General features: G+C 46.0%; 1 protein-coding gene across 4 annotated transcripts in view; it reads left to right on the top strand.

Moving 5' to 3' along the window:
- SH3PXD2A (SH3 and PX domains 2A) overlaps positions 1-14,434 on the top strand; it is a 126,634-nt gene that overhangs the window by 43,265 nt on the left and 68,935 nt on the right. For all 4 annotated transcript variants that reach the window (XM_078855481.1, XM_078855478.1, XM_078855477.1 and 1 more), the window contains exon 4: positions 11,831-11,907. In XM_078855481.1, the coding sequence (XP_078711607.1) occupies positions 11,831-11,907 (77 nt within the window). The remainder of the gene's footprint in view (positions 1-11,830; positions 11,908-14,434) is intronic.

Below are 14,434 nucleotides of genomic sequence, written 5' to 3'. Positions count from 1 at the left end.
TGGATTTCCGCATGATAAGCCACTTAGTTGAGCTAACATTTGAGGCCCATGTCGCTTCTGAAAAATAGCTATATAGCTCAGTGGGCCTTAACCTGGTAAAATTAAAATAGTTTCTAGTGTAGTTTGAGCGCTTAACCTCTTGGGCTCTCGAACTCATGCATGTGTCCACAGTTGGTTGTGTCTGACCCTCTTAATTGGCTTGCACTAAGCCATTGGACATGGAGCCCACGTGCGCACGACACGTGCCACGTGCGCACGACACGTGCAGCGGCGTGGCATCGCGCGTGCCACGTCTTTAGCGAAGAGGAGGTGAGGATGAAGATAAAGGAGCACTGTTAGACCTTAGCCGACTGTGTTACCATGCAGCTGCCGAATGGATTCATTTTGGTAAACAGCAAAGCCTGCGTGTCTGTTGCCAAAATTGACGCTCGTCGTTTGAAAATCATTTAATGTTTAAAGGACCCTTCTTTTAACATCAAAGTTGCCGAAGGTAATTAAATGCGTCATCGGTTGCGATTGCAGCCTGTTAAAATAATTCATCAAGTGAATTCCTTTTGATGTTTACTCAGCCACGCTCTAAAGCGTGTTACCCCGGGTAGCATATCTCAAATACAAAATAATTTGAATGTTTTTTTTCTTAACAATGTCAAAGTGTGGAGAATCTGTTGGAAAAATGTGTCTCAGTTTGCTTAATTGAATAGATTATCTGTGCATAATGAGGCACTTTCTTTTTGCCTTTAACTTCGACATGAAGTGGGCAGCAGATGGGGCCAGGTCTTTATTATTCTTTGGATCTTTCGGTAAAGTCACGTAGATAGGTTCAAAGAAAATAACCAAAAACTACGACGTTTCGATCACAACACAAGCGGTCATCATCAGGAAAAGGGGGTTAGCCTCTAAAGGCAAACTGTTTATAAAGGTTTGAAATGGGCGGGGCAGCTAATGTTAATGTAAGTGATGGTAGTAGTGGGCAGTGATGGTTCCGGTGGTGGGCTTCCACCAATTAAAGAGCTGCCAGGTCTAAAATGGAAACATTATCGCCATTTATGACTTAAACTGGTTCATAACGTCCTTCCAGTGATTGCTGAGTTTATACCCATCTTCTCGGTTGAAATTGTGTCGATGTCTTTATATATGGATGGCTTCATGAACGAGTCTTTGTTGATAGCCAGTGGGTTTTCAAAGTACCTTCGTCTTAGAGATGTCAATTTCATAACTGGCGATAATGTTTACATTTTAGACCTGGCAACCCTTTAATTGGTGGAAGCCCACCACCAAAAGCACCATCACTACCCTCGACTACCATCACCTCTAGCAGCAACCTCCACCGTCACCAGTGTGAGTGTGTAAAGCGAGGTTCGATCATTACTTGACAGCTCTTTAATTGGTGGAAACCTGCCACCAGCACAGTCGTTGCCCTCTAGAGTACCACCACTTACATTAACATCAGCTGCCCCGCCCATGCTGCTGACACGTGGGCTACATTAACATCAGCTGCCCCGCCCATGCTGCTGACACGTGGGCTACATTAACATCAGCTGCCCCGCCCATGCTGCTGACACGTGGGCCACATTAACATCAGCTGCCCCGCCCATGCTGATGACACTTGGGCTACGCCCATTTCAAACCTTTATAAACGGTTTGCTTTTAGAGGCTAACCCCCTGTTCCTGATGACGACCGCTTGTGTTGCGATCGAAACGTCGTAGTTTTTGGTTATTTTCTTTGAACCTATCTACGTGACTTTACCGAAAGACCCAAAGAATATAAATTCCTGCAGTCACGAAAGCTTTAAGTCAAGATTCAGGTCTTTATTACTCTACAAACAACAAAAGCCCTGTCCATTGAGCGGCGTGCATCGGCAAAAGAACAAACTACGTGCTTAAACGTTTTTGCTTCATTTTAGATTTCATTGCACCCTCTACTTCAAAACAAAATATTTAAGATAATAATCACGACTACACTTCTTCAAATAAATTCGAGCAAAAGAAGACCAAAGCCGCTTCTCCGTGCGAACACAAATTTGGCCCTCTGTGCCGATGGTGGTAAAATGACTCTGCCATGTGTGTGTATGTGCACATAGACCAACAGCTTATTACACAAAGGCCACCTCGCCTCTCCCGTCGGTTCACGTAGATCGCTGTCATATTCACATTAACATTTTATTTTCGCTCCGACGCTCGCCACTGGCCAAGGCGTGTTGCGCATAGAGAGCCCCCCGTAGGGCACGTGTGCAAGCAAATTAAAGAGGGCTCCAGTGGCAAAGAAACAACACGGAGACAGGGACGTGACAAGCCAAGCATTGGGGATCAAGACCGCTATCCTTTCCATAACGGCCACGCTCGTGCTGCCACTGTTTACAGTTCCCATAATTGCTTGATAGGTAAACAGCACGCCACGGTGGCGAGATGTTAACTACCTCGCCTGGTATGCAGGAAGTCGTGGGTTCGATCCAGACTCTGACAGCTGCTCTATATTTGCAGTTTGCATGTTCTTACAGTGGTCACGTGGATTTTCTCTGGGTCCTCCGGTTTTTCCCTCCACATTTATAAATGTGCGTTTTGGAGTATTTGGCTGCTATACATTTCCACATGATAAGCCACTTCATTGAGCTATAATTTGTGGCCAGATTGCTTCTTTAAAAGAACTATATAGCTCAGCGGGCCTGACCTGGTAAAATTAAATTGTTTAGTTTTAGTAAAGGCGCATGCCTGCAATGGCTGGCTCACGCTACTGCTGGTGGACAGGCCTCCTGAGATTGGGAGTTTCATAGTGTGCCTCTAGAGGGTGTTTGGCCTATTCTTCCACGCTCGACGAACGTTTTGGAAGAGTTGGGAGTGCCTACACTTGACCCCACCACACATGAACTGCGGTGTACACATTCATACCGCTGGGTGAACAGAGGCGGTTCGCACATCACTCACTGGCGTGATGCGTACCTATCAATCGTTTTATGGTTCCGAATTTGTTTATTTTACGAATTAAACCTAGAAATGGCTGTTATTGTGCACCTCACGTCATATTTTATTTTTGTGAGCACAAATATGTCTGGACAGGCCGTAATAAATCACTGGTTACCCGACGGCCCGTGAAGCCATTAGCTGTATTCAACATTTCTATTTGAAGTATTTCCATGGCCAACATTAGTTCCATTTTGCATCCAATAGTACATGGTCTAATGCAATTAACCGTTGTTAATTATGCTGGGGGTGGAGCAGTCGTAGTGGTAAGCGCGCTATGCTATGAACCCCGGCGACCCAAGTTTGATTACCGGCCATGGCTAATGGTCAGTGGAGAGTGAAATCTGAATTGTTCCGGGCTCCACCTTTACCAAGCCACATTCACCAGAGTGGTGAAGTATGGTCAAACAACCCCTCTGAACGACACAGCATAGGGAGGCCTTCATCGTGCAGTGGATTGACAACGGGCTGAACATGATTATTATTGTATTAAACAGATGGTATTTACCAGGTAGTTTTCACTTTTATTTACCTTTGTCAATCCACTGCTGGATGAAGGCCTACCCTTGCCTTGTCGGCCATGGGGATTGTTTGTCCATACTTCACCATGCTGGCCAGTGTTGGTTGGGAAAGTGATGGGGACCCATGCCCGGTTCAGAGCATCACGCGCCAGTGATGTTCACCATTGGTGGGAATCTAACTCAGGTGAGCAGGTTTTATAATTGCAGTGCACTCACCACTGGTTCACCACTGCACCCGCTAATTGAGAAAGACAAATCCAACGGACAACATCCACCACGCTGGAAACACATGGATTGGTGGGGGTGCCATACGCAAGCTAGCGACAGATTTCAAACCGTTAAGAAAAGTAAGGGGTGCTCGGGCAGAGAAATGTTTGCTAGAAGGGATCACGGTCTAAGGTAAACAAATAATAACAACAACAACAACGACAACGACGGAGCAGCAGCCACGGAGTGGGATGCATCCAACAGGACGTCGAGCGTGGAGCTGTAGCTTCTGCACATGTGCGCAGTGGATCATTGCGTCGCAGGATCATTGCGTCGCAGTGGATCATTGCGTCGCAGGATCATTGCGTCGCAGGATCATTGCGTCGCAGGATCATTGCGTCGCAGGATCATTGCGTCGCAGGATCATTGCATCGCAGGATCATTGCGTCGCAGGATCATTGCGTCGCAGGATCATTGCATCGTAGGATCATTGCGTCGCAGGATCATTGCGTCGCAGGATCATTGCGTCGCAGGATCATTGCGTCGCAGGATCATTGCATCGCAGGATCATTGCGTCGCAGGATCATTGCGTCGCAGGATCATTGCATCGTAGGATCATTGCGTCTCAGGATCATTGCGTCGCAGGATCATTGCGTCGCAGGATCATTGCGTCGCAGGATCATTGCGTCGCAGGATCATTGCGTCGCAGGATCATTGCGTCGCAGGATCATTGTGTCGCAGGATCATTGCGTCGCAGGATCATTGCGTCGCAGGATCATTGCGTCGCAGTGGATCATTGCGTCGCAGTGGATCATTGCGTCGCAGGATCATTGCGTCGCAGGTTCATTGCGTCGCAGGATCATTGCGTCGCAGTGGATCATTGCATTGCAGGATCATTGCGTCGCAGTGGATCATTGCATCGCAGGATCATTGCGTCGCAGTGGATCATTGCGTCGCAGGATCATTGCGTCGCAGGATCATTGCGTCGCAGGATCATTGCGTCGCAGGATCATTGCGTCGCAGGATCATTGCGTCGCAGGATCATTGCGTCGCAGTGGATCATTGCGTTGCAGGATCATTGCGTCGCAGGATCATTGCGTCGCAGTGGATCATTGCATCGCAGGATCATTGCGTCGCAGTGGATCATTGCATCGCAGGATCATTGCGTCGCAGTGGATCATTGCGTCGCAGGATCATTGCGTCGCAGGATCATTGCGTCGCAGTGGATAATTGCGTCGCAGGATCATTGCATCGCAGTGGATCATTGCGTCGCAGAATCATTGGGTCGCAGGATCATTGCGTCGCAGTGGATCATTGCGTCGCAGAATCATTGGGTCGCAGGATCATTGCGTCGCAGTGGATCATTGCGTCGCAGGATCATTGCGTCGCAGGATCATTGCGTCGCAGTGGATCATTGCGTCACAGGATCATTGCGTCGCAGTGGATCATTGCGTCGCAGGATCATTGCGTCGCAGGATCATTGCGTCGCAGGATCATTGCTCGAGATGGTGGCGGCTTGTCGAAAATCTTATTCCTGAGGCAGCGGATCACCCATAGCTGCCGACGACGGTGGAGTTCGCGGCTTCTGAGAATGCGGTTGAAATTCCGGTCTCCGTCGTAATACATTTTACTTGCCGAACGGCCCCTTTCGCACTTGTTGCAAGAGCAGACTGTTGCCTACGAGCAGCCAAGTCGACCTTTATCAAATTAAATAATATGCACCACTGAAAAGACATTAGATGGATGCTCTCTATATTATAGCTCCGTTGAGCTGGCTTGGCATTCCAAAAATCCCCCAGGCGTGCCAAGTTAATAAATGCCCCTGCGGAGGTGCCGATGCCATTTCCAGCCTCGTTCCTTCCGTTAAGGTTTGTTTATTGGTTTGGAAGTGACGTCCGTCCCGCGAATTTCGCCCGCTGTCTTCAAGGCCTCGTTTGTGCCGCCGTGTCATCGCTCGTTTGCTCACTTGGCCGTTCGCCAGCCGCTAAGTTCAACTCAATTCGCGCAGCGGTCTCTTTGAGTTAGTGTCGGGCTCGTGGAATATATTCACGCGTTGCCATCGTGCTTCACTTCGTTCGGGTTTTGGCATTCAGCGGGTGCCCGTGCCGTCTGTTGCATTTTTCTCACGGTTGCCGTTTCGTGTACTTGAGTGCCCACCTGCCCATTGGCTATCTCCGTGCAGCCGGCAGACGTTGTGGTAATTCATTGATCATCTTCTTGGTTCTTTCGGGAAAGTCACGTAGAAGGGAAATAATAAATTAATAAAAATATTACATTAAAAAAAATGTCTTCTACGTGACTTTACCGAAAGAACCAAGAAGATGAATCCTTTCAGTCACGAAAGCTTTAAATCGAAATTTAATTGATCATCGTCATAGGCCTATGAGCAAATCGCCCAGAATATGCCTGCTCTCTTTAGACCCGTGGAAGCGAAGCAGAATTAAGCCTGCATAGTCCTTGGATGGTCGCCGACCGTGCACATGCAGCTTGTGGTGCAGGATTGGACTTGCCTATGTGGTGGGCAGTAAAGGGCAATGCAGCTGAATCCATTGTTGTACTGTACATCTATGCATCCGCGTCGGATGCCGCCCGCCAGTGTAGGGAAGTATGGTGAAATAATCCTCACGAGCCACACAGGCGTGGGGAGATCTTCATGCAGCAGTGGATTGCCTAAAGGGCTGTACGTGTCCATACGCGGTACATCGTCGCAGACTTTATTTCACCAGGTGAGAACCCATTTCTTTTGCAAGGGTCCCCTGAGCCAAGGCATTCTAGCTGTCCATTGCTACACACTCAGGTCATGTAGTGCATCCTGTTTTTATCTCTCCGCTGCTGGATGATGACCTCCTCCTACACCTGTGTGTATGTATCTTGAACTTTTTTCGCACCATACGTAGCCAATCGCGCGAATCGGAGGTGCGGGGGAAGGACAACAAACTAAATACAAAAAAGCAGTTCTAAAGAAAGGAATTTAAAATTTAGATTTAAAAGTGCATCAGCTCCAGTGACTTCCCAATATCGGACGGAAGAGCGTTCCAGACGGTCGCAGGGGCGCATCTGAAAGTGCGAGTCGTGAGTGATGTTTGACCATACTTCACCACGATGAAGTTGATGAATGTGGGGTTGTGAATACGGAATAACAATGGATAGGATATTGCTGCGGTGTCCTCTGCTTGCTCACAACGCTGACTACACCTGTCTTAGGCGCGTGGCGGTGAAGCTTCCAAGTGCAGTACGAGACTCGTCTCTGCTCGAATTCAAAGATCTCACGAGACCGAGAGCATTCGGGGTGATTTGGACAGAGTCTTGACATTCACATTGACCATCGGAGTTAAACACACCGATCGTAGAATGCAGTACAATTCAATGCAGTCATAGTGTTAGGAATACAAAAATTGCTGCGCGTTAACAAAGAATGCATTCACATCGTCGCTGGAATGCTGCTTGGCCTGGGAATGGCGAGGAGCCCATTACAATGGAGTCATTCTCGTGGTATGTCTCCGAGTACAGTGCTGCGTTAAACATTATAGTGACAGCATGAATGAAATGTTGGAATGTAAATATGAAATAGGCTGTGTGTTCATTCTTCGCACAGAGAAAGCCCGTATTGCGATTCATTTTCTTGGAATCATTTTCTGAAATTCCGTCAGTGACGTGTACAATTACTTGAATAAAATAGCTGCAACAATAGGAGGGGGGGGGGGGGCTAAAGCGTAATTTACATTAGGCAAGCGCTATTTGAGCTGATATTCACAAGGTGAGAGCTGAAATGGTTTGCGAATGCTCACATCAACCGTCAAAACTTTCAAAAGAAGTTGTGGTTCATGGCCAGTCTGCGTCAAGTCAAGTTTCAATTTTCTCTCATAATATGAATTAAATGATTATAATTTAAGTGTGCATTTCTAAATTTCAGCACAGGCTTATATAACGTACACAAGTGGAGGGAATTCATTCAGTTCCATCCATTATAGAAGTTTATGGAAGGGATAGAATGAATATGGGCTTAGATACACACATGCATTTTGTTACATAATCAATATGTTTTCCCCAGATCTAAACATTTTCTTTGTCAGTTAATAAAAAAATAATTGTAACGTACGAACAAAAATCCAACCATCGTTGCACATTGCTCTCAGTTCAGTGGACATAATACAGCAATATGCAGGGTGCTTCAAAAAAATGTTAACACTTTACATGGGCCAATAGTTTTTAATTGAAAATGAACGGATAACACACCGTAACATGATAACAAGTGTAATGTTAATAGCTTCAGAAAGTCAAAGAGTCTCCACTTGTTCGCCATCGTTGTCAACACGTGCCTGGAATCTTCTCCAGGTGGTCTCCAGAGCCAGGAGGCACAATTCTCGTGGTATTGTTGCAAATGCTCAAAAGCGTTAACATTTTGTACCTATCTTCTTGGTTCTTTCGGTAAAGTCACGTAGAAGGGAAATAATAAATAATAAAAATAAAACATAATAAAATAATTCTCACGACGTTTCGGCCACAACGCAAGCAGCCGTCCTCAGGTGAAGAACAGGTCTGTTGGAAAGACAGCGTCTGAATGGGCACCACCAGGCTTGGCAGCGTATATTTAAGCTATTGAAACAAAAGTGGCACATCGGGCCACGCAACTACCAGCGTCTGTCTTTCCGCAGACAGAGGCAATGACTGTTGTGGGCCGCTGCCCTGATACTGACCTCCCCATTGTGGGCCACAAGCCATCCCATTCCCAGGACACCTTGCTCAATAGAGGAAGGGGGGGTGGGGGCGCTCTGGTAAAAAAACGATTTACGCCGAACCATTTGTGAGATTGGGCAGAGGATAGCAGATGGGCCGGCTTCCTCCAGAAAAGCCTGAGAGACAACCCTTTCTGCATCACCTCCGGGGAGCCCTCGTGTGTGTGTGTGTGCGTGGTGGGGAGTGGCGGTGCGCCGGTTAGCGCTACGCTGCGCTACGAACCTGGCGACCAGAGTTCGATTCCCGCTCACGGCCAAAATCAGTGACGATTATCTGAACCGGTCCTGGGGCCTCCCCTAAGTCGACTCGGCCTCAAATGAGTACCTGGTGTGTATAAACATCACCGATAGGGAGACAAAGGTGGCTGGGCGTGGTGCTGGACACCCACCCCATCATGTGGTGCTCTGGTCTTCATAGGTGCTCGCTAACAGCGCTTGCCCCAAAAGTCTGTTGAGGCTATACGGGGGATCTTGTCTTTGTTTTTTTGCGAGGGGTAAAACTGCCCGTACTTTAACTTTTGCATCTCTGTCCGAGTTGTTGCTTGTTTCGCGTCACCAACAACAGTCGCTTGTTAGAATGCAAGAGCCGTGCCGGGAGTTTGCTTCCAAAGGAAGCAGATCGCTTCAAATCGCACGGCATTCAAAACACAAAATCACGGTTGCTGAGCACGGGGCCCACGTTGGCACGAGATGAAGGTGTAAATAGATAAGACTTTTGCCGCGTTACGTCTATTGATTTGTTGAGCGGAGTTGTGAAGAACTGAGCGTTAGAGATCATGGGATGGAAATTCCAAGATGGAGCCTTGCGAGGGCACGTTGAACTTCTTTCGCACCGCACGTAGCCAACCCAGCTAATCGGAGGTGCGAGCACGGTGTAGCTGAGACGGAACAGTAGGCTGCACCGAGCCTGCAACGTTCATGGAGAAACGACTGCAGAAATCAAATGCATGCAATGGAATATATGCATGTGCTGCGCCTCTGATCAGCACGGTCGGATACATACGGTGCCGTACATACGTATGAACATTGAAATGTTGCTTCATTACAATCATAACTCGCGAGCCTCTCTACCGTTCAAGTCCCAGAGGGGTCGACTTCAAACACAGCGCGCAACTTCTTCCAGTCGTTTGAATGTGAAGTCTCTCGGGTGTCACTCCAAGAGAGGCTGCCATGCGAAAAAAATGTGACACGTTAAACAGGAGTGACCCCCCCAAGGAATTGTGTTTGTCGTTAACAAGCCCAGAGCTCGCTCTAAAGTCTAAACCATCGCCTTAACAATGTGTCGTATGGTCGGGGTTAGGGCAAGGGTGAGCCTTGCAAAAGGATTACAGCACACGAGTGTCTAATACATGGGGGCGCTCGTAGCGGAGTGACTGATGTTAATTATAATGATGTTCTAAGAGAGCTGGAAAGCTGCATCGTGGCACAAATATATCTAAGTCTATGCCTTCGTAGCCGAGTCTCTGCTTATCTATCAAGTCGAGGAATATAATTGTATCTATGTATGAGAAAATTGCAATTCGGGCCCAAAACGATTACAACCTAGAAGTTGATTGCTTTTACTCGTAGGGCAGAGTAAGCCTAAATGTCTGATCTACTTCAAAGTCTCATTCTAATATTATAAAGCTACGCAATGTCCATCATCAGTGAAACAGGTAATTTACCTCCCATGGAATGTGATGTTAAAGCCAATAGAAAGTTGGATAATCCATCTAACAGTTACTCCTACCCAAACAGTCGATTGTTTTTTACGTGTAATCCTTTTAAGATGGAATTATTGGTGTTTTTAGTTGTTAGACCTATGGTAATATCTATCTCCAGATCTGCATAATAATTCGCAAATTTGTGTTCATATATAAAAAAAACACATATGCCGACAACACTGTCTAGCCTGAAATAAAAAAATAAAACAGGCGGTGTTTTTTTTCTTTCAATTACCCTTTTTCATAGCACATCCTATGAAAAAGCTATGGAGAAGGGACATTGCCTGAAATACTGCCTATTATTATCATGTCTTTCTTTCTTTCTTTCAAGGCCACAGAGTTCTTGACAAATGTGTTGAGCTGTTTTGCTCATTGTATATGTGCACTACTGCCCAATGCAGCATCGCCAAATAATGTTATTCCCGTACATATGTTTGTTCTAAAATTCATTGTATTTGTGCACTACTGCCCAACGCAGCATCACCAACTCATTCTATTCACGTACATAGGTTTGTTCTAAAATTCATCTGAGACTGCTTCTCCAATTTCAATACATGGCAATTCATTGAAAGGCTTCTGATCTGTATTTTATGTAAATGAGGTCTCAATTACAAAATAATACAATACCCCTTGGTTTATTATTGAGCTCATTCGGCCTGCCAACTGAGGCACTGCTTATGCACTCTTCCATTTAAAATCGCACTGCCTGTGTAACTAGGCCTCGGCAAGGTAAGGTAATTTACCCTTTTTACCGGGTAAAAGGGTAAAGGTGTCGACATGCCAAGGGGTAAGGTAAAGGGTAGGGTAAAGGTAGCTCGGAAGAATTACTCGGTAGGGTAAAGGTAGCGTGAAGTATTACCCGGTAAATACGGTGCCTTGTTTACCGCTAAAAGCTCCGTGGTGCAGTCCGTGGCCTCCATTTAAGAAGTAATATTAAAACAAACTTTAAAAAAACACGCTTTTATGAAATGTACTTGTAATGGCAGAACTCCACGACTTCAGGAAGTGGCCCCGAAGCTTGCCACAACGTAAGGGGCCGTGGTGATTTACAGCCAACGTCAGTTGAGCGTGGACAATTAGACCCAAGCCGAAACATAACATATAAAAAATAATGTTAAGAAATATATATTTGTTTAATGATGGAATATAGTATTGTCATCAGTATGAAATATTTGTTTAATGATGGAATATAGTATTGTCATCAGTATGATATATATAACGGTAAATGCTCTACCTAGCATTTACCGTTATAAACCTTGTTGATGTGTAGTTCCCTAGTAATTACCCTGTAATCGAGTAATTTGTATGGGGTAAGGGTTAAAGGTCGGGTAAAAGGTAGGCTCGTTGCTTTTCACCTTTTACCTTACCTGCTGAAGGGTAAGAGGTAGGGTAGAGTGATTGTACTGTGGTAAGGTAAAAGGTAGGATAAAGGTAGGCTCGTTGCTTTTTACCTTTTAACTTTTACCTTACCTTGCCGAGGCCTATGTGTAACTCAAGCTTACCTCGAATTATACAACAGATAGGCATGTGTCATCGGGGAGAGGTATTTGCTGGGGCAGCGTTGGGGTGGGGGGGGATGACTGGGAGATGCCGTTGAATCTCAGTGGGCTTCCGACCAATGTTGAACGTGGCCCTTGATGTCTGGAATTGTTTAAGGCGGAGCGGAAGCACGGGTAGTATCTCACTGCTGTGCTGTCCTTCGCAGGGAAAATCCTGTTTCGGAGGAGTCACATCCGCGATGTGGCAGTCAAGAGGCTGAAGCCCATCAACGAGTATTGCAGGGTAAGTAACGACATTTTAAATGCATGAATGCAGCTTCTGCAGTGCATCCACACACATGTACAACAAAGACAAAGATCCCCCGTATAGCCTTAACAGACTGTTGGGGCAAGTTGCTATTAGCGAGCACCTATGAAGGCCGGAACGGTACACGAGGGGGTGGGTGGCCAGCACTACGCCCGACCGCCTTTGTCTCCCCAGTGGCGACGTTTACACACTGCAGCAGATACTCATTTGAGGCTGAGTCGATCTAGGGGAAGCCCATGACCGGTTCAGATAATCGTCACTCGTGTTGGCCATGAGCGGGAATTGTACCCAGGTCGCCGGGTTCATAGCGCAGCGCGCTAACCGCTACACTACCGCTTCTCACATCCACACACATACACGTTTCCACACACACGCACATCTACTTTTCCGTTGTATGTATATATGCAGATTCTGCACACATAAGTGGCCTTCGTGTTTTAAAACAAATTTCTGACAGTTAGTCAGCCATAACTTACAGTATATATGATTACTAGGAATGTAATGAGTCTAGACCTGGGCTGTCCGATTGTTTAAGTACTGTAATCGACTACTTTATGTGGTGGGTTGCGGTTGCAGTGTGTTTTTTTTTGTGGTGGTGGATTATTGGGGTGAGTTGTGGTGGTAGTGGTGGTTGTGCTGTGATCATCTGTGGTCGAGGTGGTAACAAAAATAGGTCTTGTGCTAGAGGACACAAAATTAACCAGAATATTAATTAAATAATGTGCAGTACATGTATAAAAAACAAAGAATAACAGATTTTTCAATCTATGTTCAACCCTGAATCACCTGCATGGGAATGGTTGATCGTCACACCCCGGATGGCTTTAGCACCGAATAGTTAAGTGAAGGTATCTTACGTCATCGAAATAGGTCTCCCTGCAAAAGTGACATTTGCTGTGGGGATGGAGTTCGTGCAATCAGCTCGCGTGCGGAAGCTAGAGGGATTATTGCATCGAGGCTTGTGGAAGCCATCATCCAGCGGTGTCTAGATCGTGGCTGCTGCTGCTGCTGACGATAATGATGCGAAAATGATCTGCAAAAATTAGCAATTACAACGCCTAGATCCAACTGTCTATGGAAAAATGCAATTATTGAAGGTGACCAGAGTTCATATGGTGCTAGCAACTCGTTGACAAAAATGTAGGCAGATCACAGTAACATTCCAGCTTGGGTAATAATGCTGAGGGTTGTGAACTAGAATTTTACACATTTTGTTTGGGTCTAATGGAGACTGTCAGCTCCCTTTGTCGCAATGCTAATGGGTACATCCGAGAAGCTTGCCTGTAATAGAGCAGTACGTTCAAATAAACGGTTTGAGCATTATAATTATACTATTCAAATTTCAGCGTGGCATGAATTGAAGATTACAGCCTGTAGAGTGATTTAGCATACTTCAGTTCATTTGTTATTAACAATGTCCACCCATCCCTATGGCAATGGCATTTTTGTATAATTGAGCTAAGTTTTATCAACCCATGCTTACCACTGGAAAATTCAGAAGGGAAAAAAAAACCTAATAATAGTTTTCTTTGTGTTTAAAGTTAGTGCCATTTGGTGGCATGTTGTTAACTTTATTAGCTGTGTTATTAACAGACCTATGAAAATGGTTTTGTTGGTGTCAAATAAACATCCAAACCAATTATACCCGCATTGCATGGCTGCCCTGGTGTCGCGGTTAGCGCACTGGACTTGCAATCCGGAGGTCGCCAGTTCGATTTCCCGGGCACGGCAATTGAAACAACGGTGCAAGTTTCTAAACCCCTCCTCCACCCCCCCAACTTCTGTCTACCCAGTAGTATAAACGGGTTCCACCGTAGTGGATCGGGAAGGTGGTGCGTTCAGATTCAAGTTTATTTGTTTAGCCAGGGTGAGAACTCAAGAGACCAGGATAGATGAGTCGCACTGGCAAGAGTGCCTCTGACCCTGGGTCACCAAAAATGCTGTAAAATCAGAACAACAAAAAACAAACACTGGCTAATGTGGGGGATGTCGTGTTGGTGGGGTAAAGCGTGAGTATTCCCACCTCTTCCAAGGATAGGCCAAAATAATATCTAGAGGGCCTCTCTGGAGCTCCTGCAAGTGGAGTCCCTACCGTCAGCAGTAGCATTAGCACAAAATTGCGGGGCTGCCCTTTTACCTGCATGCGATTTATGCCCTTATGATCATTAAATATAAATTGTTCAGCGGTTTTGTTTTTGTGTGTGTGTATGTGCCGCTTGGTTATCGTGTGCAGAATTCTTCGAGTCTGCCCGTAGGGTGATATTTGATTTGCATTTGGCTTTTTACGTTGTATCTTTCATGTTTTGCTAATTGCTCTCAGCATTTTTTAATAGCTGGGGGAAAACACTGATAACTTGAAAAAAAAGTCTCATGCAGGGGAAAAGTGTGGAATTGCAAAGTTGCATGATGGAAGAAATGGTGAAAAATGTCCAGAAATCTTAAAACTCAACCCAACTCGGCTGGGCTGCCTTTTACCAAAGGTCAGTCGGTGGAAAGTGGAGGC

This window comes from Lampetra fluviatilis, chromosome 4 (genome assembly GCF_964198595.1).
Source record: "Lampetra fluviatilis chromosome 4, kcLamFluv1.1, whole genome shotgun sequence".
Lineage (NCBI taxonomy): Eukaryota > Metazoa > Chordata > Hyperoartia > Petromyzontiformes > Petromyzontidae > Lampetra > Lampetra fluviatilis.
The sequence above is the reverse complement of the archived record's forward strand: the minus strand, read 5'-3'. Positions and strand labels throughout refer to the sequence as shown.